Raw genomic sequence first — 27,418 nt, 5'->3', positions numbered from 1 at the left:
CGGCGTAATTTGGAGCATGCGCACTGGGATACCTTCACGAACGGCGCCCACATCTTCCAATTTTGAATTAGGCGGGCTTACGCCGGCCCTTATACGCTACGCCGCCGTAACTTCGGGCGCATAATCTTTCTGAATACCATACTTGCCTCACAAAGTTACGGCGGCGTAGCGTATAGGAGCCAGCTACGCCCGTCTAAAGATACACATTTGTATCTGAATCTGGCCCATATTTTTCTTAGTTTGTCATAAATAAGTATTTTTTCTCCTTCACTGACGGGCACTAATGAAACGGCACTGATGAGGGGGCACTAATATGCAGCACTGATAGGCGGCACTGTAATGCAGTACTGAAGAGCACAGATAGGCGGCACTGATGGGCACTGAAAGGCAGCACTGACTGGCATCATTGGTGGACACAGATTGACATCACTGCTAGGCACTGTTGGCAGGGCCGTCTTTTCACATGGGCACGCTTGGAAATTGTAATGGCCGTGTGCCCTCATATGGTACCTCCACTTGTGTGGGCACACCACTATATAGTTTTATGCTAAGGTCCTCAGCCTCCAGGCTATCTACACTAGGGAGGTAGGATGTACAACACCCATTACAGGGAGATTAGCAGTTCTTGAAACTTATGTGACATGGGTTACCTCTTACATACAGGTACCTACCCCTTAGGACACATGTACACCTTTGGCACATGTACACCTTTGGCATGCTTCCATATACTTTTCCAATTCAGGCTACCGGCCACACTTTTGAGAGTGCCACACAGTAGCATTACCAGCTACCGTATACCTTATACCTTAAATTTCCTCATGACCACATTCTATAATTATTTTACCCATTGGGTAATACTATTTGATATCTCTCCTACCATTTACGACATCCAGGCTTCGGATCCATCAACCCCATATCCATTACTTTGGAGTGGCTAGTATCTCACCCTTACTTTTTTGAGTTTTTTGAGTTTCCATTGGAGCGGTACCCACTTATTTATCATATTTTAATTTTCCCCATATCCACCTGCTATGTTAGCTACACTACTCACTTTATGGCATCCTTGGGCTTCTTCACCCTCTATAGTGCTCCCTTTTCTAACACTAGGTTAATGGAATTTATGCACCATTGAGGATGTGGACTTTTGTAGTATATGTTGGGGTTCACCTACCCATGATGGGTGCCTATGTAATTAACTCTAGCCACAATATTATAATTTTATGAATACCTGCGTTATTATTGCTCATCCATATGCTTTACCATTTATGCACTGTTTCTAAGTCATTGTATAAGGAGATATAGCCATGTTTTTAAATTACTGTATAAGGAGACAAAGCCACGTTTTGCATGAGTATCAATGTAGGGGCGGTTTGACCCCATATGCACCATATCACTCAGTCCGCGGTAACCTTTTATAACCCAAGGGAATTCATCTATTTACAAATTTTCCTTTAACCAATCCAGTAATTCGGAGGGAGTCCTGCACCAATCCCGATTGGCTAACGTCCCTAAATGGGAGGGTGGTTACATGCTGACGTCTCCTATATAGATCAGAAGTAGAGGTAGGCGTGTACCCGCTTCAGAAGACGTGATTGGACGAAACGATCGTCAAGCGGATACACGCATACCCCCACGCACTTCCGGGAGACGAGCTGGAAAGCACCTGGAGCGCACGCCGCTCTACAGCTCAGTCACGAGTACCGGACGCAAAGTGCTCAGTGGGAACACTGCTGGATCAGCAGTTTTCTTGTTTTTATATCCTACGGCTGGGATACCTACCAGTCTGGACCTTTTAAACTTTTTATTGTATTGTATTTTATTTTGAGCCCCTGCTATTCTTTGTATTTTTGTCATCTTTATTTGATACCCCCTTTTTTCTGCTGGCACCGCCAATAAATTTTAGCCTAGTGCTATTTCAAACATACTACACCATGGGAGTCTCTGTCCTTTTTTCCGGAGGTGTATAAAGACAGCAACTTTGCTCTACTGTGGAATCTAAAGGGAACGCCGGGAAATCCAGTGCCTAGAGATCTGAGCTGTGGAACACCTGGTGGATATCTTATTTACGCTGTTTACCCCTGTAGGGGTGCTCAACTCTGGTGAGTGGGGACGCATAAGGGGGAGCACCGGAGCCACAGCGAATGCACCTGAAGTTTTATGTCTGTTCACCAAGCAAGCCACTAAGATGACACCCTTTGAATGAACTGCTTTATGTTGTCATTTACTTGTTGCCACAAGTTGGAAGGACTTTAATCTGATTTTCTACAGATGGTTGTCACATTACTTTGTTTATTTAGTATATCACATTTGCCGTTATATGTGGATGATTTATATTGCTTCACTGCTTAGAATCACTTATTTCACACATTGGCTTGAGTACATATTCAACTTAATATTTTATGTTATGTTTTGTTATTAATTAGTTGGTCACACCTCCTGTGCACCTGCACTAATACTTTGATTATTACAGCCAATGCACAGGCTTTATCATCGCCATCTAGTGGCCACTTAGTTTTACTATACCACATTATTTGTGTCACCCACATTCAATTAGCATTAGGATTGCTCACAGGCTTAATAGCCAGATTACACCCTGGTCACACAGGGAACACTCAAACAGCGCCACTACCCCCATTTGTTTGTATTTGTTTTATTTATGTTTTTCTTGGAAAACATGCTTTAAGGGGGGCAGCAGTCTGTTGCTCATATTTACCTTCCTCACTTCCACTTCACATACGCGCAGGTTTTGCTTCTCTTCTTTCTTCTTGCTTCTCTTTTCTCTTTTCTCTTTTTACGCTTGGAAATTGCCCGAGGTCCCCACTTGCCTGGGGGGCTTAGAGAAGGGGCGCCGAAGCTGTGGCACGCCGCTCACTCGATTGCACTGGTTGCTAGAATCGCCGGCTACACCCGGCGCCTAGCAACCCGTGACATCAGAGGCCACGGCCGCCCTAGCATTCAGAAAGCGCCGTGGCCGCCCCAGCATTCAGAGAGCGCCATGGCCAACCCAGGATTCAGAACACGCCGCCTTCCGCGGCTGGAAAACAAGCTCCAGCCACCTCTGACATTTACAGACTCAGCATGGCTCAGAGGGAGGGGAGCGAGCGGACAGCGGAGCACTTCTGATAAGAGCTGCCTGACTGAGCTGAGCCTGCCTTGCTGTCAGTGTGAGTAACTGCACTGCACCTGACCTGGCCCTCGGCCTCACCCTGTAAGTAATTTGCTGTGCCATTTAAACACAGCCACTGTGCCATTCAAACACAGCCAGTGTGCCATTCAAACACAGCCACTGTGCCATTCAGACACAGCCATTGTGAGTGATTGTGTAGACAGGGCCTCAGTGCACTGTATTGTCCGGGGGCCTATAATGCTCTTAAGATGGCACTGACTGTTGGGGCTGCACTGATCATCAGGGCACTGATGATCAGTGCCCTGATTATCTGTACAGGTCTCCCCTGTGAGGAGATGTCACTGATTGGCTCTCCTGGTGACCTCACTTTTTTCCACTGCGGGTAAGAAATATAACTTGGTCACCAACTCAACACAAGACTGCTGATTGGCTCATGATGAAGTATTACCAAACTGATGATGCCATCCTTCTGCTCCTGTTAATAATAATGATAAAGAAAGATGTGGGTATTTATGCCAATGCATTCATTTGGAATGCCTGCTGTAATACCTGCCAAAAAATGTGATTACGGTTTAACCAATCTTGCTATGCACATATATACTTTTATTGCACAGCCAAGTTGATTACTTTACTATTCTCTGTTATAACCTTAAGACCCCTTTCACACTGGGTCACTTTGCAGGCACTATAATGCTAAAAAATGAATCCCTGATGGCTTTCACACTGGAGCGGTGCACTAGCAGGACGGTAAAAAAAAGTCCTGCTAGCAGGAGTGGTGGAGGAGCAGTATGTATACCGCTCCTGCCCATTGAAATCAATGGGGCACCACGGCTATACCGCCAGCAAAGCGCCTCTACAGAGGCGCTTTGCAGTGGTTTTTAATCCTTTCTCGCCCGCTAGCGCGGGGGGGTAAAACCCCCCGCTAGCGGCCAAACAGTGCAGCGTCATTGACGGTAAAGCGCCGCTAAAAATATCGGCGCTTACCGCCAACGTCGCCCCCGCTCCAGTGTGAAAGGGGCCTAAAGTGATACAAAATGAAAAATAAATGAATAAAAAATAGGTCTTTCAGAGCCAGAGCCGCCTCGCGTTGGAACCTTCTCCCGTTGCCTTTGAGGAAGTCTACCGTTCTTATCACCTTCAGAAAGGCCCTGAAAACTTTCCTCTTTGAGGCAAGTTGATTTTGACCACGCCTAATCAAACTGACCTGGCCCTTCTTCCCCTCTGTCCATGTCCTCCTCACCCTAAACCCCCTTTTGCTATTGTTTGTCTTTAATTGTTGATATTTTACACGGCTTTTCTTTTATTAACGTACACGAGCTATCAGTTCGTCTATGAAGTCTCTTTTTTTTTTCTCTCACTCTCTTTCTTGGATTGCTTTTTGGTCCAGAAAAGATCAGCGGACCTCCTTCCAGCGCTTAGACACACCCTTCTGGGTGTATGTGGCGCTGTAAAGAAATATTAAAATCAATCAATCAGGTTATACTTACCTGCTCTGTGCAACTATAGTTGCACAGAAAGGTCACATTTCTCCTCCTCTGAAAGTCATTACTCGCACTGTCAGCTCCTTCCTCCTTCAGGTGCCTCTTGTAGCAAACCAGGTACTAAGGAGGCATCCACATGTGTGCAATCCCGTTGGGCCCCAAGCCAGGCTGCATGTGTCCACAGACACACACAGTGCTGCTAAGCCCCGTCCCCACTCCCTCCTTACAGGAGTTTGACTGACAGAGGTAGAAACCTATGGCTACACTACCCTCAGTATGAAAGCAGGAAGTTAGAGGAGCGACACTGGAACCAGAGACAGCTCTGAAGTGATAACATGGATAGGTAGGACAAATAGTGGGGCATTTTTTACCCTCATGCAGAGAATGCATTAAAGTGGTTGTAAAACCTTACATATACCCAGTGAAGTGACTGGCCTCAGATGATACACAGAGATGAAGCAAATCCTCTTATATAAGTTGTACCTGTTTATCTACAGACGTCTTTCCCTTAAGTGCAGAATTTACACAGGATTTCTCAGCTCTGAAAGGCAAGGGGCAGGGAGCTGAAGTTACATCGGTGAGGAAGGGACACACCCCTCTTCACACAGGAAAAGAGCTGAGGCTGTCAATCACAGACTGTGCCCTTGCCATCATCCTTTTTTCTCTTGGTGTCAGGAAAACTTGACAGAACTGACTCATGCCGATAGCAGAGGAGCGAAGCAGCAGACAGAAATGACAGTTAGTTTGGGGGAGTGCACACTTTGGGGGAGATGCTTTGTTCATATTTCATATCTGAGGTTTACAACCACTTTAGAGCGGAGCTCCACCCAAAGTGTGCACTGGGCCATTCTGTCACTGGGCCATTTATAAAAATGCGGCGCGCTTCGCGCATCTGCAGTAGGGGACCGGCTGTGAAGCCACAAGGCAGAAATAGCCACTGATCAGTGTATTCTGACCACAGCCGGTCCCGTTAACAAAATACAATGGCCGGGAGGGGGGGTTACTCTGTCCACCTCATTTGTGTGGATAGAGGAACCTGGTCTTTTTTTTTTTTTTTTCATTCAGCCTGCTGACTGAATGAAAAAAAACAGACCATTCGTTGTGATCACAATTCGTAAATTCAAAAATCTGAAAATAAGAAAGAAAATCTAAAAATTTGAAAGAATAACTAACTAATAATAACTATTAAATTATAGGTATTGGAATTTCCTTTCAAATTTGGCTGTTAGTAAATGTAACGAATATCAATTTCTCCAAATTTACGAATTATCTGAAATAACAAATGCCGCGTCTAAACAATCAGAACAAAAAAAAATAAGAATAAATAATAATAAAAAGGATATTATTATTATTTATTATTGATAATTCGTTACGTTCCATATCTTTAGATAAGGCATTCGTTGTTTCAGATAATTTGTAACTTAATAAATTCGTAATGTTTTTTTTTGTTCTGATTGTTTAGACGCGGCATTTGTTATTTCAGATAATTCGTAAATTTGTAGAGATTTATATTCGTTATATTTACTAACAGCCAAATTTGAAAGGAAATTCCAATACCTATAATTTAATAGTTAGTAATAGTTAAGTTACTATTAGTTATTATTTCCGATTTTTTTTTAATTTTCGAATTTACAAACCTTTTAAAAAATTTGTTAAACGGGTTTTCGTTAATGCGGACATTTCTGAATGAACGAATTTGTCGAAATTCATTAAAAAACAAATTCGGAACAAAACGAATTGCACATGTCTAAATGCCATTCACCTTTGTCATTTAAAACAGTCAACATTTTATCTGCACATTTAGAGGTTTACCTGGAGCTACACTTCTTTTTAGAATGATATAACTGGGATTTGGTGGTCTTTTATATCTAACTAGCCTATTAAAGCGGGAGTTCACCCATAAAAAAATGTTACCCTTAGATGGATGCTCATTTTGTCTAGGGGAATCGGCTAGTATTTTTAAAATCAAAGCTGTACTTACTGTTTTAGAGAGCGATCTTCTCCGCCGCTTCCGGGTATGGTCTTCGGGACTGGGCGTTCCTATTTTGATTGACAGTCTTCCGACACGCTTCCGACGGTCGCATCCATCGCGTCACAAGTAGCCGAAAGAAGCCGAATGTCGGTGCGGCTCTATACTGCGCCTGCGCACCGACGTTCGGCTACTTTCGGAAAACCGTGACGCGATGGATGCGACCGTCGGAAGCCTCTCGGAAGACTGTCAATCAAAATAGGAACGCCCAGTCCTGCAGCTCATACCCGGAAGCGGCGGAGAAGATCGCTCTCTACAAAGGTAAGTACAGCTTCGATTTAAAACAACTAGCCGATTCCCCTAGACAAAATGAGCATCAATCGAAGGGTAAAAAACTTTATTTCCGGGTGAACCTCCACTTTAAGAAAAGGAAGAACGCTATGCAAGTCCATAACTGTTAAAAAATGACTAGACCTACATGAAAACTTTCCATTCAAACTCAGTACTTAACTTCTCTGTTACAAGTAAATATCCAGAATTAAAATAGACAAATAAGCATGTCATTCCACTGACCACACCATAGCTGCCTTTTGCCACAATACAACTTTACCCACTTAAATAACAGAGGGATGCGGTGGCGCTATCAACCACAGACATTCAACACAGGAGCACATGAATGGTTTGTTTGTGGAGCACAGGAAAATTGCAGTAGTAAATAAGATTGTTGGACATTTGAACAGTCACATACCAATGTGCTGTTAATACATCATCACTTCACCAGTCTTGAACAAATTGTACTTTCTGTATGGTAATCCAAAGACACCACAATGGTTTATTCCAGGATGAAGTCTAACAAATAAAGAATATATTTTTATTTTCAAAAACAAACAAACCAATAAAGTGTATTTAGCTTCAGGGTTTTGGAATACATTTGATGGCTAAAGTACCACTCACAAGATTCGCCAACTATTTTTGTGGCTGGAAAGCAAATGTAAGGTCATTTGTCGGTTGTCTTTACAGTTAGAGTATTCTCGGGCAGAGAGAAAAACACTGTCTGTCATTGCCGAATTCTCTCCAAAATTGATAGCTGCCTGAATGTTATCCTAATCCAGGGGTTTCAAAACCAATTGATCCATTGACCCAGAACAAGTATGCAGATCAGTATTAGGGCTAGCTTTGACTTCAACACACATTTAAAAGGTCACTAAACAAATTTGTTTTTGCCTAAAATTAATGTCTGCAAGGTAGACAGACAGAATAGTGTAATGAAATTGCAAAAATGGTCTGGCCACCTGTGTGTACAAAATGGAGCACAGGGCCTGGCAGCAAAAAGGTTAAAGTGGGGTAAGGTTATAAGAAAATATCCCAAGCTTTGGACATTTCACGGAGCACTGTTCAAGCCATCACCCAAAAATATGGAACAACTGCAAACCTACAAAGACTTGGCCGTCCACCTAAAGTCGGCCAAAGGGAGGCATTAATCAGAGAAGCAGCCAAGAGACCCATGGTAACTCTGGAGGAGCTGCAGAGATCCACAGCTCAGGTGGGAGATTCTGTCTACAGGACAACTATTAGTTGTGCACTGCACAAATCTGGCCTTTATGGAAATGTAGCAAGAAGAAAGTAAGTGTTGAAAGAAAGCCATAAGATGTCCCGTTTGCGAGAAACCATGTGGGGGACACAGCAAACATGTGGAAGAAGGTGCTCTGGTCAAATGAGATCAGAATTAAACTTTTTGGCCTAAAAGCAAAATGCTATGTGTGGCGGAAAATAACATTTCACATCACCCTGGCCTGAACACACCATCCCCACTGTGAAACATAGTGGGGGCAGCATCATGTTGTGGGGATGCTTTTCTTCAGCAGGGACAGGGAAGCTGGTCAGAGTTGATGAAAAGATGGATGGAGCCAAAAACAGGGCAATCTTAGAAGAAAAGCTGTTGGAGTCTGCAAAAAAATTGAGCCTGGGACGGAGGTTCACCTTCCAGCAGGACAACGACCCTAAAAATAAAGCCAGAGCTACAATGGAAACTTTAGATTAAAGCATATCCATGTGTTAGAATGGCCAAATCAAAGTCCAGACCTAAATCCAACTGAGAATCTGTGGCAAGACTTGAAAATTGCTGTTCACAGATGCTCTCCATTCAATCGGACGAGTTTGAGCTATTTTGCAAAACAAAATTGCAAAAAAAATCTCACTCTCTAGATGTGCAAAGCTGGTCGAGACATCCCCAAAAAGACTTACAGTTGTAATTGCAGTAAAAGGTGGTTCTACAAAGTATTGACTCAGGGGGGCTGAATACAAATGTACTCCACACTTTTCACGTATTTATTTGTAAAAAAAAAATTGAAAATCCTTTATCATTTTCCTTCCACTTCACAATTATGTGCCACTTTGTGTTGGTCCATCACATAAAATACCAATATAATACATTGCAAGGGGTTTGAATACTTTTTCAATGCATTGTATCTTGAAAATTGCTTCCAGAATTGGAAAAATCCAGACCAGTGCCATCTCTGGCACGGAAAAGGTTGGGCTCGGATCGCAGAGCATTGCACCCCGAACCCACCCACTCACAGTTACAATTAACAGCGGTCAGTGGATATAGCAGCGATCGCTGCCTATATCCATTGCTTCGGGGGGGGGGTTGGTAAACACGTTTACTTAGCCACCCCCCAAGCCCCAACTTCTCCCCCACTGCACACAAGCGGCGGGAGGGAAGGAGAAATGCCACTCGGATCGGCCATGGATCAGGGGTGCGGGGGCAGTTGGGGGGGACACATGTCCGTACCTTAAGGCCCATGCAGCACCTGAAGCAGCAGAGGAGGGATGCAGGCTAATGATGGTGGCTGCGGGGTCAGGGTGGGGGGGAGGGGCAGTTTAAGATGGAAGGGAGTGGCAGGGGACAGAGAAGCAGCAACATGGGTGGCCAGTCCCAATTAGGGTTGATAACTCCGATCAGCAGGTTGTAATCTGCTGATCAGTGTTATAGAATTGTTCAGAGTCTGCTGAACAGATCTGCTATCAGCTTATGGTCATTGAAGTGACCATAAACTTATAAAAGAGGGAGAAATTAGGACCGTATGCCGGACTTGGTCACCTGCAGGCACTTCTGTAAGTTCGTATGGTACACAGACTTGGCAGTGAAAGGGTTGAACATCTCCACAACTTTATCCCCGACCTGTCTGGTGTGTTCCTTGGCCTTCATGATGCTGTTTGTTCACCAAGGTTCTCTAACAAAAAAACTATGAGGGCTTACAGCTGTATTTATACTGAGATTAAACTACACACAGGTGGACTCCATTTACTAATTAGGTGAATTTTGAAGGCAAAATTATTCCACTAGATTTTAGTTAGCAGAATCATAATAAGGGCCTTTTCACATGGGCGGATCAGTAATAATCCGCTCCGTGTGTCCGCAAAAGCTCAGCGGGGATCCTCCGTAAAATCCCCGCTGAGCTGGCAGCTGACAGGGCGGTCCCCGCACACTGTGCAGGTACCGCCCTGTCTTTTCTCCGCTCTCCCCAATGGGGGATCGGATGAACACAGACCGCGTGTCCGTGTTCATCCAATCCGGCAGAAGGAAGAAAAATAGGATTTTCTTCTGTCCGAAAAATCGGATCTTTGCGGAGGCGGACGATTCCGGGTGTCAGCGGATGGTCATCCGCTGACACCCGCAATCACATAGGGACCAATGTATGTCCCGTTTTCATCCGCAACGGATGGATGAAAATGCTGACATACGGTCCGCACGTCTGAAAGGGCCCTTAAGGGGGCTGAATACAAATGCACGCCACACTTTTCACATATTTAATTTGTAAAAAAATGTGAAAGCCATTTATCATTTACCTTCCACTTCAAAATGATGTGCCACTTTGTGTTAGCCCATCACATTGTTTCGGTGATAACATGACAACATTTTAAAGGGTATGAATACTTTTTCAAGGCACTGTACATATAACAGGGGGTTGTCCAAAGACATTTGCTAAAGTTTGGGCAAGATGACTTAATGTACAGCCACAGGTACCTACCCTTTAAAATTGTTTGCAGTCTGGCTGGATAGTAGAGTCCACCATTCTCTCTCTGCTTCTACTTGGAAACCTGATCTTGGGGGGGTGCTGTTACTCTATACTTTGGCTATCCATAACAAAAAATATGGTCAAATTGATTTTTATAAAGAAAAACCAACTTTCCTGCAAACATTGTAGCAGCCTTAACGAATTAAACAGTTTAGCCACAAATTTCCATAACATTTTCAGATTGAAGCCAGGTGGTGCCAACACGGCCAGCCATGGTTCATATTTGTCCAGCATGAACATAAAAAATAAATGGATCCCCCAAAGCACTGGCTGCTATACTTACCTGATCTCCAATCCAACAATGTTAGTCTTCCATGTTGGATACTCAGCATCATTCAACCCACTTCTTCTGAGCTCAGAGTATCAAGAGCTTGTCCTGTCTTACAATCATTACGTAGGGTCACTTTCTGCGGCATTTAGGAACTTCTCACCTCTAGAGGATGTCACAAAACCAGACCAGAGATTTGTACAGATTATACAACTAGACATGGAAAGGAAGGGTCTCCAGTACTTAGTTGTAATAGAATCGAGCGATACTTTTTACATCAAATAGCTGAGATTGCTTGGCAGAAGTTCAAAACATATTGCAGATGTACTGTGTGTGTGTGATAGCGCTTGACTGATAGAAGTGAAAATTGGTAACACAACACACAAAACAAAAACTGAAGCCAAACTCCAGCTAATACTTTATAAGCAGGAACAGCAGTTCCTTTTGGAATAAAGACTTTACATAAATTAATATAAGCTGGCCATTACAGGCACGCACCCCCGTTAGTAGTAAATGATTTGTCTCATCCTTGTAATGGCTACATTTGCAGAATTCATTTTTTTTTTATAAAAACACAACAGACGTTCTGTCTGAAGCACCAGGCGAAAATAAAGAAAAGTCTTAAAGCGTTCGTTACCTCAACCGTCATATTTCTGATATGTGCCTGCTGTACCATGTACTTTTATGAGAAAGTATCCTGTTCTCTTTGTATGAAATCCCTAATGTTCCTGCCAGTCCCTCTGGTTTTCTATTAAAAACTGACCACACTAGAAAGAACACATCGTGGTCAGTTCTCTAGCTATGCTGGGAACTTTGTGTGCTCTTCTCCAAATGACACCCCCCCCCCCTCCCGCCAGCCTTTCACTGGGAAGCTGAAAAACAAGGGACATGTTTACAATCACTTTAAAATAAGGACATGTGCGTTCTGCAATGCATTTTACCACGTTCCAGTGCAGAAAAATTGCTAACCACACTGGTATGAACTATGCTATTGGAAACCACTTAACCTACTATACATTTTTAAATGCAAAAACGCACTGACTGCACGTGGTGTGAACTGGCCCTATAAAGTGGTATTAAACCCCCAAATTTTATATATTGCAGCCAATAGTGGCAACTGTATATATTTTTTTGGGGCTTTTTTTCACCACCCAGTTGTCACCTGGTGATCTGGCCAGTAACACACCTCCTGCATCAGAGTGCCCCCAGACTGGATGAGCACATGGGAGCACCTGTGGACAGCCGCATTGCCAGCCTGGGGGGGGAAAGAAGTTTAAAGGCCCATGCACACAATCGGATTATCTGACAGGAATTGTGCGATGACAGGCTGTTGTTCGAAAATCCGACCGTTTGTACGCTCCATCGGACAATTGTTGTTGGATTTTCCGCCAACAAATGTTGAATGGCACGCTTTAAAATTTTCCAACAACAAATGTGTGCTGTTGGATTATCCGATTGTGTGTAAACAAGTCCCTCGGACAAAAATTCAAAGTGCAAACATGCATGCTCAGAATGCTAACCATAAACACAACATTAGCAGAAGTTTCCCAAAGGGCAGCGCTAAGAGCTGAAAAAACACACAGCTTTGTGTTTGTTGGCAAACAATGGTGTTCTGTTTGTATGCAAGACAAGTTCCTGGCCAACACCCTTCGGACAAAAGTCCTACGATTTGTCCGCGGAAAAAAATGATCGTGTGTACCAGGCTTTAGATGCATATTTAGCTACACTAACAAATTGAAGCCAAACTCCAGCTTACACTGCAGATGCTAAAAGGAGAAAAACGGAGTATCAAGGTTTTACATGAATAAATAAAAGCTGTACCCTTATAAGCACCTTTGCTAGTGTTAAATAGTCTGTCTTGTGCCGCTAACTGCTACATCTGCAGGACAGTTTTTTTCTGCTAACCCCCCCCCCCCCCCAAAAAAAAGGAGGACAAAAAGAAACAAAGGAAGGCCTAAAGAAGAAAAAACAAAAAACGAAAACAAATGCAGCCATCACATCTAATGCTTAAAGTGAATGCAAACCGATTTTTTTTTTCTTGATGTCACAATGTAGAGTAAAAGATTTCCTATGATCTGTGCCCAGTCTTGCCACAAAGTTAATCCAGCTTTAAACAATCCCTTTAGATCACTAAAAAAAAAAAAAAAAAAAAAAAAAAAACGGGAGAAAACTTTTGTCCGTTTTTCCCCCTTGCTGTGAATGACAGGTTATTTACATATCTCATGCACTAGCCTGGAGACAGGCATTTTTTAATTTCCACCCCCACTCCTTTTCTTTAGTCATGTAGTTACTTTTCTGGATTTTGACTGGATGTTAGTGATCATAGCAGAATTTAGTGTAAGGAATAGTCAGGAAAAAAAAATGCATGGGGAGTGTAGAGGAGGGCGGGGAGTCTACTGACATCACGACTATACACACACACACCGAGCTCCAGACAACAGACCCACCCACAGAATCTGCAGTTTTTCAGTTCTTATAACAGACAGAGGGGAGACATTTGTTAGGTAAGGATACATGCAGGAGGCGTCTATATCCTTATAGATCAGCACTATGGCAGTAGTTTAGAAAGGATGAGAGTGGCTTTACATCCACTTAAATGTACACAGGACATTAAACAACCTCTCCTGAACGATTTAATTTGACAGATCGTAACTAACATTTAAACACGTTCATTTTGCCGCCTTTACAAGCCACATTTGCGTCCAGAAGTGTTTTTTTTAAATAGTCAAAAATGTAAAAACGTCTGTAAACGAAAAACGCGGCTAAATGTACAAGCTGTTGCAGGTATTTGGAGTTTCAAATGCCTCTGAACATGCAACCTGAACGCTTTTTTGCTTTCTAAAAAATGCTTCTAAACTCAACTGCCCAGAAACGACTATAAATGGCCCTGTGTAGATGTACTAATAAGATAACATAGGAAAGTTCAGGGGCAGCTGGGAAAAAAAAAAAAAAAAATAATTCCCAACTGCTGCTAAACGTCTGTTTACCAGCAGCTGTGTACATGAGGCCTGAGAATTGATTCGCTGCAATAGAACAATGGTTTTCTTGTGGGTTGAATACCACTTTAGCCTAGGTTCACACTACTGTGATTCGATGCACTGCGAATTTGATCTGTTTTTTGTCCTGTGTGAGGTGCGAATTTAAAAAGAAAAGAAAGGAGGACACACCGACCTAGTGCATTCCCACTTAAAATTTTATTAAAAACAGAATACAGTGACCATTTAGGCTTTGAAGAAGGAGTTACGCCCCATAAACACGTCAGCCGTCTAGATGTTTGAGGTTCCACTGGCAGGTGCCGCAAGGTCCAAGTCCAGCTGTCTGAAAAGCGCTTAATCAATTTTCCTTGTGAGTAGGACTATAGCTTTTTATTCTGTTTTTAATAAAATTTTAAGTGGTAATGCACTAGGTCGGTGTGCCCTCCTTTCTTTTCTTTCAGCCATATGAACACCCTTTTGTTCTGTGGAGGGCTGCAAGACTTTACAGTTAGACTATACTGCTTACTTCTCTAGCAAGTTCAATTGAAGTATATAAAAAGATAAAATTTCAAACAGTACCATAGGAATTTGCATCGCACCTGCAGTAAACACGCACAGGAACCCCCTCCTCGCACCAAATTTGCAATGCATACTGTAGATGTGAACCAAAGCCATGGAATACTCTGCTTTTTACACGACCTGCAAAACTAACGGTTCCTAAACGCATCAAACCCGCTGTAAACTTGCATCAGTGTGAACCCAGGCCCACTGTAGAAATATAAAAATTGCTCTGATCAATAGGGCCGAAACAACTAATCGATTAATCGACAACTAATCGATTATGAAATTAATCAATTACAATTTTCATAATCGATTAATCGGCCAGTAACATAATGGGGTTAAAAAAAAACTAAAATTAGCCCTTTATAGTACAAAAAAGCAAATCGCTACTGTAAATATTACTTTTACTGTCCCACAGTAAAAAAATTAACCCCTTACAGTAGCGATTATTTGCTCTTTTTGTACTTATTTTTGTGTTTTTTAACCCCATTATGTTACGAACATCTCAGGCCTGGGGTCACACATCTGTTTTTTGGTGCTTTTTGCAGAAACACACTACAGTTCATTTACATGTTTTCCTATAGGACACATTCACATACATGATTTTTTTTCAGCTGCTGCGTATTTGGAAAGGGCAAGGACTTTTAAACGCAAAACGGTGCCATTTTGTTTTTTTTGGTTCAATATACTTCAATGGAGAAGCTGCAGAAAAGCATGTAATGTGTTTTTGCGGCAATTTGTGTTTTGTAATCTGCCCAACAACAAATTGGCCCAAAAAAAACCCCACTTTTTTTTTTTTTTTTAAGGCTATTATCCGATTAATCGAAACAATAATCGGCCAACTAATCGATTATGAAAATAATCGTTAGTTGCAGCCCTACTGATCAATAAAAGCTGAAGTGGTTAAACAGAACAAACAGCTATATACTGTACACAGTATATACCAAGTAAGAATTAAAGGGAACCAATTCCAGGCAATTCTGTGTAGTTCTGTATTCCCTGTATGTAGAAGAATCGTTCGCTCCCTTAGGCCACTCTGAGGCCTTGTTCAAACCAATGCGAATTGTCATGTTATTTGCTGCAATGGAAATGTTAAAAATTGTCGCGACTCAAGTTGAAGCAACTTTGAAAAAGGTTCCTGCACTACTTTTCTGTGATTTCATTGCCACTTGCTTTGACTTCCATTAAAGGAAGTTGTAGATCCAAATCGCATTGATCTGCGGCTTTGAAATCACACTGAAGTACTGCGATTTCAAAGCCACACTGGTGTGAACCAAAGCCACATACAAAAAGGTAAACTGTTGTCTCGGATATCAGCGCTACATATATGAATGTACAAACAAATACTAGACTGCACATACAACCTAAGAAACAAAACTGATGTTAACTACAATGTTTAATTAAAAAATTTACACATATTGCTGTACATAAACATACATAAAAACCAAGACCTTTATAATAAAATACAGTGCATTATTGCTTAGCTGACTATGGCATATTTCATCTACACTGCAGGCTATTCATAAATAAAACATATACAGATACCAAAGATTCAAAATTAACTGTAAAGAAAATAAATCAGTTTTCAAGATGATGTTGTTATCCAGAGGCATCTTATTTTACAATCCAGAGTTGATTTTCAACCTCTTGACATTTTCAGGACCATCTACAAAATAAATATACAATTACTTTAAAATAAAAAAATAAAAAAACAAACTCATGTACAAAAGCACAACACAACAGGCTGTTACCTATACTGACCACAATATTAATAATTAATAATAGAACGTGCCGATAATGGCCACCGAAAAACAATCGCTATTTTAACAAGTCATGTGACTCAAAAAATAAAGTGCGCTTTTTGATGCATTTTTGCCACGTTTTAAATGCATTTCAGTGCGGAGTTGTGTTACACCGTAACAGACCAGTGAAAAGACGTACAGAAAATTTAAAGGGATGCATTTTTCTTGCACTTTTTTTAATGCAAGAGCGCTTCAAAACTATTAAAAAGCAAATATAAATGCAATTCTATTAAAAAAAAAAAAAAAAAATAGTATGTACGGGAAGGCTATAACCCCTGTTGGATTTTCATTTTTGTCTAGTGAATTTGGGACAGAAAGTGGGGGTATATCTCCCTAATGTTGCCCTGGACAGCAGTAAAAAACAGACAAGGGCTCTAATCTTTTCCTACCCTACCCAAAATATGCACAGACCCCAAATATATTTCTGGCAAAGGATTAGTCATTCCCCCAACCTTGTGCTATGGATCTCTGGACAGTAGGCTTTTTTACAAAAACGTGTTAAGAGACAAAGGAGATCATGAGAATAGGAGCAGAGAGCTCTGACTTCCCCACTTCCATAGATGGCGCTGTCCCTCGGAAGTTGCGTCCCTCCTCTTTTAAAGGAGGTGTCGTTCATGCCCCCCAAAAAAATACAATTTAAAGTCAGCAGCTACAAATACTGTAGCTGTCAACTTTTTAACATTAGGACACTTACCTGTCCATGGTTCCCACGATGTCGGCACCCCAGACGATTTTTGAAAGAGCTGTTGGGTGCGGCCGCCGCCATTCCTGGTAGGTGAAACCTGCAGTGAAGCCTTTTATCTTCACAGTCGGTACCCTACTGCGCTTTCTAATCGGCCTGGCGGCAGAGGCAGGGGGGCTGAATTAAAAATAGGTTCCCGTTCCCCCCCTCCCCCTGAAAGGTGCCAAATGTGGCACCAGAAGGGGGCAGGGAGGAGACAGATAAGCGGAACATCCACTATTGAGTGGAACTCCACTTTAAATTTCACTCTACAGATAAACAGCTATAAGGCTGTAGGTACATAACTGTCTAGACACCCTCACATGCCAGGAAGTGCACTGTTATTTTTTAAAACAAAAGGCACTTTTTTTAGGGTACTGCTTAGGTGCAATAACCATTACTAGAAAGGTCCCCTATAACATAGTAAATCTTCAAGTCAACTTAAATAAAAAAAGTTTTATACCTTTGTCACAGCTTTGATATGCGATGGCTTGATCACAGAGCATCGCTCCTCAATAGCCTTTAGTCGAGCTTCTGTAGCCAATCTTTGGAGAAACAGCACGCAGTTTAAATAGATCTGAAGTAAACAAGTAAAGTTACAGTATTAGATATTTTACATTTACCTCATTGCTATCACTGGTAACTAAGATGGTAAGGTTTTAAATCTACATTTATAGACAACAGTAATGTCCAGTCCCACATTAGATGCTTATTACGTTCTAGCCAACAGTGTGAGAGAGGGAGAACTACACCCGGTGTACAACAAGTGCCAGCAAACAGGTCTTCCCACCGACCATATATATGAAAAAAGTTCAGGAGTTGCTGCACTTAAAATTGTTTATTTTTCAAATATCTTCATAAAGGTTACATACCAAAAAAGTATTCAAGATGTGGATGATGACATCCGTTTCGGGGTTGCATGCTTACACCCTTCCTCAGATCAAGTCAGAACACATCTGATGTTTTCCGTCTTGATCGGAGGAAGGGCGTAGGGATCGCCCTGTCATCTGCCGGCTCAGCTGGGATCAACGGAGAGATCCCCGCTGAGCAAGCGGATATTCAAGGAGCAGATCATCATGGGATCCGTAAGTGTGAAAGGGTCTGTGTGTAAATGCAGCAAGTTTAACCACTTAAAGTCCAAATCTTTTTCTGACACTTGTTTAAGTTAAAAAAAAAAAAAAAAGACCGGAGTTAGGCTTACCGGTAACTCTGTTTCTAGGAGTCTTCCAGGACAGCCTCTTGAGACCTTGGGCTCCTCCCTCCGGGACAGGAAACACGTACACCCTTTTCTTTAAAGGGCGGTCCTCTAGATCTCCTCCTCAGTTTGCCCGAGAAATACCAGAAGATCCTGAAAGACATAGTCTACTAACACATCGTTAGATCATTTTATATCTTCACCACAATTACAGTTCCTTAACAGACACCGGGTGGGAAAAACTCCGGCTGTCCTGGAAGACTCCTAGAAACAGAGTTACCGGTAAGCCTAACTCCGGTCTTTCTCTAGTCGTCTTCCAGGACAGCCTCTTGAGATGACAAGCAAGAACTTACTGGTTTTTAGGGTGGGACTACTGTCTGGAGGACCCTTCGTCCGAAGGCCTGATCCTTGTCTGACAGCAGGTCCAACCGGTAGTGTCTTGCAAAGGTTGAGTAAGATGTCCAGGCTGCCGCCTTACAGATCTCTTCCGGGGACGCTCCTGCTCTTTCTGCCCAGGAAACCGCCACTGCCCGAGTAGAATGTGCTTTAACTGTAGGTGGTTCCCTACCCCCTAACGTATATGCTTCTACAATCAACATCCTGAGCCATCTGGCAATAGAGGATTTTGATGTTCTGTGACCCTTGCGGGCACCTGAGAAGTTAACAAAAAGTGAGTCACATAGTCTAAATTCCTTTGTGACTTCTAAGTAAAATAAAAGACTTCTTTTAACATCCAATAAGGACAAAAATTCCCCTTCATCATTTTCTGAAGAGGAAAGCAAGGTTGGTAGGACAATGTCCTGAGTCCTATGAAAGGTAGAGGCTACCTTGGGTAGGAAGCTAGGATCCGTCCTAAGAATTATCCTATCATCAAATACAGATAGGAAGGGTTCCCTAATAGAGAGGGCCTGAAGATCGCTGACTCTCCTGGCTGAGGCTATGGCCACTAGAAAGACTGTCTTAAGGGTAACATGTTTCAGAGAAGACTCTTCCAGCGGTTCAAATGGTTTGTTAGTAAGAGCCTTTAGTACCAAGGACAGATCCCAAGAGGGACAGGCTCTAATCCTAGTTGGATTAGATCTTGTCAGACTTTTGAAAAAGTTTTTGACGAAGCGATCCTGTTGAAGAGGTACATCCAAAAAAATACTTAAGGCAGCCGCCTGTACTTTGAGAGTGCTGACTGATAAGCCTAAGTCCGCACCTGCCTGCAAAAATTCTAGCACTACTGGGATGCCAGAATGATTCATTCCTTGTTGTATCTTCCAGGAATTGAATTTTTTCCACACCTTAGAGTATATTGCTCTAGTTACCGGTTTGCGACACCCTAAGAGAGTCGTGACCACTTTATCTGAAAAACCCCGTGCTTTCAATAGTTGCTCTTCAGAAACCAGGCAGTTAGTTTCAGGTTCTTTATTTGAGGATGAAGGACTGGACCTATAGACAGTAGATCTACTTTCTCTGGAAGTGTCCAAGGTGGATACAGGGCCAGCCTCCACAGGCTGGCGAACCATGGCCTCTTGGGCCAGAAAGGCGTGATCAGAATCAGATCCGCGGGTTCCCTGAGAAATTTTTGGATTACCCTGGGAATCAACCTCACTGGAGGGAATGCGTATGCCAGGCTGAAATGCCAAGGATGTGAAAAGGCATCTATCCCCTTCGCTTTGTCTTGTGGGTGAATGGAAAAAAATGTTGTAACCTTCCTGTTCTCCTTTGCTGCGAACAGGTCCACCTCTGGTAGTCCCCAGAGTGAGACTATCTGGTAGAAAGTCTCCTGGTCTAGAGACCACTCGTCCTGACATACTACCTGTCTGCTGAGGAAATCTGCCAGGGTATTCAGTGAGCCCTTTAGGTGGACAGCTGAAAGGTGTACCAGATTTTTCTCTGCCCAGATCAAGATCTGTGTAGCTGTTGCCTGTAGGGCTGGGCTCCTTGTGCCTCCTTGCTTGTTTATATAAGCTACTGTGGCAGCGTTGTCTGTCCTGATTTGTAGATGCTGACCCACTAGATAGCCGTTCTAAAAGCCATTCAGGGCTTCAAGTGCTAACAGTTCTTTTTGGTTCGATGACCGAAGAACCTCCGAGGACGACCACTGACCCTGGGTCCAAACTTCTCCCAGGTGGGCGCCCCAACCCCCCCTGCTGGCATCGGTGGTCATTACCAGAGCCACTGGCGGATCCCAGAGAAGACCCTTGTCCAGGTTTTCTCTGGCTCTCCACCACCATAGGTTTCTTTGAATGCTCTTTGGGATAGGTATTGTGAGGTCCAAATCCTCCTTCCTGCCACTCCAAAGTTTGAGCATATGTGCCTGGAGAGGACGCGAATGAAATCTGGCCCAGGGTACCGCCGGAAAACAGGCCGACATCAGACCCAGAACTCGCATAACTTGCCTTATGCTGATCTCCTGATTCGTCTGGAGAAAAGCAACCGCCTGATCTAGTTTGAGAATTTTTTCCTGGGGAAGGAAAATCTTCTTTTCTACTGAGGATATTCTGTATCCCAGGTACATCACCTCCTGTGATGGTATCATCTGCGATTTTTCTTCGTTGACCAGCCAACCCAGGGAACGCAGGAAAGACAGGGCTACCTTCAGGTCGCTCTCTAACTGATGACCAGACGGGGCTATGAACAACAGATCGTCTAGGTAAGGCACTATTGTTACTCCTTGGAGTCTCAGTGGTGCCAGGGCTTCTGCTAGGACTTTGGTAAAAATCCTTGGCGAGGAAGACAGGCCAAAGGGAAGGGCCCTGAATTGCAGATGTTTGGTAGCAGAACCCAGTCTTACCGCTAGACGCAGGAATTTTTGGCATTCCTGACGGATCGGAATGTGTAAATATGCGTCCCGTAAGTCCACGGTGGCCATATAACACTTTGGGAAGATCAGACTGGTGACTGAAAATATCGATTCCATTCTGAACCGTTTGTACCGGACCCACTTGTTGAGGGGACGAAGGTTTAAAATCAGTCTGTACTTTCCTGAGGGCTTTTTCACCACGAAGACATGTGAATACACCCCCTGACCTTCCTCCTCCTGGGGAACTTCCAACAGAACCCTCTGATCCAACAGGTCCCCTAAAAGGAGACCCAGGGCCTCTGCCTTCTCCCGGTCTCTGGGAGGTTGAGTGACCAAAAATATTGGGGGAGGGGGAACTGAGAATTCCAGCCTGTAGCCGTTTTCTATGAGGTCGTGTACAAACGGACTGACTGTTAATTCTGTCCATTGTGAGAGGAACTCCCCCAATCTTCCTCCCACAGGGACCTGAGTGTCACTGGGTTTTGGGGGGAACCTGAGGAGGGTTAAACAAGATTCCTCCTCTTCCACGTCCCTTTTGGCCCACCCAATGTTTTTTAGGATGTGAATCCCGGTCTTTCTGGCTTTGCCTAAACCCTCGAAAAAAGCGTTTATTTTCTTTCTTTTTTCTTTCCGGGAAGGTTTTCTTTTTATCTTGTGTCCTTTCTAGTGCCTCCTGGAGACCCGGACCAAATAAGTGATCGCCAGAAAAAGGTAAGCCGCAGAGTTTTAATTTTGATGCGGCGTCACCCGTCCATGTCTTTAACCAGACCGACCTTCTGGCTGCGTTGACCAACGCTGCAGATCTGGCTGCAAGCTTCACCGATTCTGAGGAAGCATCGGCTAGGAAGCCAGCCGCCTTCAAGAGTAACGGGAAAGATTTTAAAATCTGCTGCCTGGATGTACCAGCAGTGATATGCGCTTGGAGTTGATTAAGCCAACACTCCAAGTTCCTGGCTACGCAGGTAGCCGCCAACGCTGGCTTAAGTGCAATAGTGGAAGCGTCCCAAGCCCTTTTTAAAATGATGTCACCCCTTTTATCCATTGGATCTTTAAGTGTTCCAAGGTCATCGAAGGCCAGGTCAGTTCTTTTTGACACCCTGGCCAGAGGTGCATCTAGCTTTGGAACTTTGTTCCATGGGAGCGTAGTATCTTCCTCAAAAGGATATCTACGCTTTAGGTTCCCTGCAAAAAAAGGTCTTTTTTCTGGTTGCTCCCACTCCAACAAGATCGTTTCCACCAACGACTTATGAACAGGAAAACACCTGGTTTTTACAGCACTACCTTGATAAAGTTGGTCGTGCTTAGATAGCTGGACCTGTTCCTCTCGGATCTCTAGGGTTTCATATATTGCTTTAAGCAAGTCTCCCACATCTTCTAGAGACAGTCTATATCTAGTCCCCCTGGAAGAGTCTTCTTCTTCTAGCTCAGAGCCAGAAGCTGAATCTACCTGAGAGGAAGCCTGGGACCGAGTGGACCCTCCTGCTTCCTCCTCCTCATGCTCATCCCCTTCGACCGGAGTTGCCAAGGACGGGGCACTAGGGGTCCTATATACCGGGGACGGCATCTGCATCCTATCCATCATTCCCCGGAAAGACTTGAAAGTGGATGCTAGCTCATCTTTTACAGATGATAAGACTTTTTGGCATTCTGCCACAGAGTCATCTTTGACCAGACTGGAGATGCACTCTACACATAGAGGCTTTTTCCAGCTGGAACCCAATTTTTCCCCACATACAGCGCACTTTCTTTTAGGGGCTTGTGCTGGCGTTTTGTCCTGAGATTTGATCTAAAATCAAACACAAACACCATGCTTTAGTATAAAAGACAATGCCCCCTGACAACCACCCGTGTGTCAGAAAAGGTAAGTGCTGGGGAGCCCTCCACCACAGGCCCTGCCCAGGGAGGGAGAAAAGGTCCTGAGATAATTCAGACCATGTCCCCCCAAGGTAAGTGAAGAGTCAGCCTAGCCCCCCTTACCTGGGAGACGCCGGAGCCGGTGGACCCGGAGTCTGTAGCCTGCCTCGCTTCCTCCATCGGTCCTGTGTCCTTAAACAGCTCGGCTGCGTATGGAACACACCGCTCCGTGTGCCTTCCTTCCACTGCCGCGCTTAAGTCGAATGGGACTAGGTTTCGACAGCGCCCCTTGATGACGCCGTTCCGGTGACGCACTTCCGCCTTGTGGAACGCATCCGTCCCGCCCCTCAGCGCCGCTCCGGAAGAGGATCTGCAGTGCAGAGCGGCATGGCCAGCCAGCGTCTCTCGCCGCCGCCATAGCTGATGTACCGCGCTGTGCCCTCAGAAGGAGACCAACGCAACAGGTACTGGGTACTGCGGGGGGGGATGCCGACATCAAGGGTTCCCACTCTCTCTGAGCTTTAGACAGCAGTGAAAAAACGGTGACCTTTCTCTTCCTAGCAGGAGCAGAGGGGTACCAGGCAGAGAGGGAATCCAGCATTTTAAAAGTCCCTTAAAAAACGTGCTCCTTCCCTTCTGGCAGGAAACACAATAACTGAGGAGGAGATCTAGAGGACCGCCCTTTAAAGAAAAGGGTGTACGTGTTTCCTGTCCCGGAGGGAGGAGCCCAAGGTCTCAAGAGGCTGTCCTGGAAGACGACTAGAGAAAAAAGATTTTTGCTGTAAAATTACTTGGAACCCCCAAACATTATATATACACTTTAGCAGAGACTTTTATGTCACACTGTATTCAGCAGTCTTTCCAATGCATTTTTTGGGGGGAAAAATAAACTTCAATTAATAAAAAAAAAAAAGGGGAAGCGAAACAGTAAAGTTAGCCCAATTTTTGTTTTAATGTGAAAGATGATGTTACGCCACGATGATCATGATCTATCTTCTAAGCAAAAAAATAAATAAAAAATTGCGATTCTCATTTTAGCCAGAATCGTGCCTCTGTCATCCGCAGCCCTGCTCTCCCGTACCAGTGCGAATGATTATTTAGCATTGTAACACAGGTCCTACTCCCAGCCAATCAGGAAGCATGTTTTGAAACCCATCATTCACTTGGCTGAAAGGGCAGCCAAAAAAAAAAACCACACACACACACACACACACCTCAAGTCAGATTTCAGGCATCCCTGCAACAAAAATTTAATTTTTGGTGAGATACTCCCAATAGGAATTAACATCTAAAGGGATGCAGATCCTGCAACTTTCCTAATTAGAGCTTTGCAGGTGCAGCAGCTGGTACATAAGAAACCACTCACATTAGACTCACTTGTACACATGGGCACAGAGGAACACAGGGATTTCTTCAGAATAACAAAAAGGAATCTGCAACAAAGTTTGTCAAAATCCTTGCAATGTACATCGATTACCCAGAGGAGAACTTTCTCAACAAAAGTGGCATTACTCTTTAACCGCTACTTGTACGTCCTTGGGTATCAGTGGTTATACCAAATGGCTGTAACTGCAGTCATGACCCCAGTATCTATCTTTTTTTCCAGCTGCCGAAAATGAAGCATTGGTTATACTATATAGACTTTCAACCAGACCTTTTTTAAGCTACAAGCATGTTCTACTTACCTGCTCTGTGGCAAGGGTTTTGAACAGGAGCATCCCTGATCCTCCTCCTCAGGTGCTCCTGGCCCTTCCCTCCTGCCAAGTGCCCCCACAGCAAGCAGCTTGCTATTGGAGCACTTGGGCCACTGCTCTGTGTCCATTCAGACACAGAGCCACGGCCTGGCTCCGCCTCATTCACTATGAGTGTCAGCAGCGGGAGACAATGGTGCCCCTGTCTCAGCCAATCAGGAGGGAGATCCTGGGCAGCCGAGCCTCTTGTGAAACATAGCTGGATAGAGATGGGGCTCCGGTAAGTATTAGGAAGGCTGCTGCAGACAGATTGGTATTTATTTTTTCTTAATGCATCAAGATAAAGTGACAGTGCAAAAAAAAAAAAAAAGTAAATAAAATCCCAAATTTTTTTTTTAAAGCATCCCCTCCCCACCCTTTGCATGCAAAGACAAATTTGTACCAGCCCGCTTATGTAAATAGTGTATCACCATGAACGTTATAGCGAGGGCAATAATTCTAGCATCAGACCTCTAACTCCACATTGGTAACCTGTAAAGCAGCGTTTCTCAACTACAGTCCTTAAAGCAGAGCTCCACCTGCTTTAAGCACTCCTCGCCCCCTTACATGCCACTTGCCATGTAATTTTTTTTTTGTTGTGGCTTCGGTAGGAGTGGGACTTCTTGTCCCACTTCCGCCCAGGGACTGCCTCTGCGATTTCTCTTCTCACCTTAGGTGGCCTGCAGGGACACGTAACAGGTCCCAGGAGATCGCCTGTCCACTCAAAGCGCAGTGAGTGCCCAGCCGTAAAGCTGAAAGTTGCCACGGTTTGGTGCCCACACTATGAATGGAGGCGCCGGCCGGAGATGGGCAGAGGTCCGGGCGGCCGCGTCGCTGGACCATGGAGCAGGTAAGTGTCTGTTTAAAGCGGTAGTTCACCCTCCTTTCCATCATTAGACCATTACATTCGGCATCGTAGCGCGAGCTACGGTATGCCGGTCTTAAATTTTTAATCCCCGTACTCACTGTGGTATCGTTGATTGAAGAATCCGACTCCCGCGGGGAATGGGCGTGCCTATGGAGAGGGAGGATGATTGACGGCCGGCTCTGGCACGTCACGCTCCCCGAAGACAGCCGGAGTAGGTCTCGGCTATTCACGACGCCTGCGCACAGGCTATGCGCAGGCGCCGTGAATAGCCAAGCCTATTTCGGCTATTTCCGGAGAAGCGTGACGTGCCAGGGCCGGCCGTCAATCACCTTCTCTCACCATAGGAACGCCCATTCCCCGGATTCTTCAATCATCGATAGCACAGTGAGTACGGGGATAAAAAATGTAAGACCGGCATACCGTAGCTCGCGCTACGATGCCGAATTTAATGGTCTAATAAAAAAAAAACTTTTTTTTTTTTTTTAACAGGGTGAACCCCCGCTTTAATAAAAGTCAGCAGCTACACTTTTTGTAGCTGCTGACTTTTAATAAACACTAAAAGGCTGGAACTCCGCTTCAAGGGGCCCCTGCTGAAACACTACTGTAAAGGCTTTTAAAGGCTCACCTATAGAGATATTTAAATAGTTGCCATTCCGTGGACACACACTATATATATATATATATATATATATATATATATATATATATATATATATATATATATATACACACACACACACACACTATATTTGGGGTTTCTATGTAATTTTTTAGCTCAAGTTTTACATGCAGAGGAGAAATATCAGAATTGGGCCCGAAATCAGGTGGTTAAAAAGGAGTGCTGTCCCCAATAGGATTTCAAATGTCCTTTTACGTCTTAACCTTACTCATTACTGTGGGAAGAGCCCATCCCACCCCAGTTTTCACAGATCGCCAAACAATAACAGAGCGGTCCGTCTACACAGCCGCCCCCCATATAGTCTACACGTCCCCGGCTCTCACCAGCAGGTCCACGTTAGTCTCCAGACGAAGATCGGGAAGCCGTTTCTTTATAGCGGCTCTAATAGCAGCCCGAGGCACCGAACGAACCATCCTGCCGCTTGGCGCAATGGTACAAGGAGCTTATTTTGAAATACCCGGTGGCACCTTCGTATGACGTCAAAGGGCGGCGCGCTGTAGTGATGTAAAACGGCAGCTTTCAGTAAGGGCGGAAGTGCGGCGTGAATAGTAAATGTATGGGAATGTGATTGCTGGATGTGAATGGCGTGTTGTAGCTTTCATTTGTCTGCTCGTTGGACGAGTAGGTATCGCTAATATCTGCAGGGTTTCTTTGTGGCATTTGTCTCCCGTACAATATATAGAGAATTACATTGTTATTATATATGGGCTTGTTTTCAAAGGGTTTTTTTTTTTCAAGAAAGTTTCTGACATGCGACTGATCAGTTCTATAGAATATTCTGTGAAAATGTTCTTGGACTTATTTCCTAGTCAGTTGATTCTGAATGAACAATTTTTTTCATTAGTGCTAGTTTCACACCTTAGCGTTTTTGCTGCCTGTTTTCGCGTGGGCATGGCAGCTCATTTTAAACAAATGTGGGCTGCCATGCCTGTATTTCCCGCAGAAAAAGGTGCATGCACTTTTTTTAAATGTGGCCCGCAGGGAAGTTGTCTGGTCATTTTTGTCTGTGTGGTTCCTGAAAACACACTGCTTTTTTTTTAACGTGTAGAGGCGGGGGGGGGGGCAATTAAGAATGAATGGCGGCGCCGCCGCCACGTGTTTTCTCTGAGCAGCACGTTTTCACTGCGGGTGTGGGAATCACTGCGATTTCCATTCATTGATTTTTTTTTATAGATTTTTATGTATTATTTATTATAATTTTTTTATTTAAATTTTTTTTTGCAAAGGAAAAAAAAACAGATCCTCCTGTACCGCACAGCAGCTGCCTGTACATGACCCAGATCTGGCCCCCCTGTTCTCGATCAGCAATGACACGATG

The 27,418-nt window shown here is 43.9% G+C and overlaps 1 protein-coding gene across 1 annotated transcript; it reads right to left on the bottom strand.

Moving 5' to 3' along the window:
* Positions 1 to 15,838: 15,838 nt before the first annotated feature.
* On the bottom strand, positions 15,839 to 26,597 carry CENPW (centromere protein W). Its single transcript, XM_040350382.1, has 3 exons — positions 26,424 to 26,597; positions 17,447 to 17,560; positions 15,839 to 16,126 (listed from the first exon to the last, which is right to left on the bottom strand). The coding sequence occupies exons 1-3, from the start codon at positions 26,511 to 26,513 to the stop codon at positions 16,100 to 16,102; spliced, it is 231 nt and encodes a 76-aa protein (XP_040206316.1). The 5' UTR covers positions 26,514 to 26,597; the 3' UTR covers positions 15,839 to 16,099.
* Positions 26,598 to 27,418: the final 821 nt, after the last annotated feature.

Source organism: Rana temporaria, chromosome 4 (genome assembly GCF_905171775.1).
Source record: "Rana temporaria chromosome 4, aRanTem1.1, whole genome shotgun sequence".
Classification (NCBI taxonomy): Eukaryota; Metazoa; Chordata; class Amphibia; order Anura; family Ranidae; genus Rana; species Rana temporaria.
This window is presented reverse-complemented; position numbering and strand designations above follow the sequence as displayed.

Bases quoted from the DNA above. Each gene is read 5' to 3' on its own strand.
- CENPW (XM_040350382.1), bottom strand. From the start codon at position 26,513: ATGGTTCGTTCGGTGCCTCGGGCTGCTATTAGAGCCGCTATAAAGAAA. The intron at 17,561-26,423 runs GTGAGAGCCGGG...TGTTTACTTCAG, and splicing joins AGACTAACGTGGACCTGCTG to ATCTATTTAAACTGCGTGCT. The intron at 16,127-17,446 runs GTATAAAACTTT...TTTATTTTGTAG, and splicing joins ATATCAAAGCTGTGACAAAG to ATGGTCCTGAAAATGTCAAG.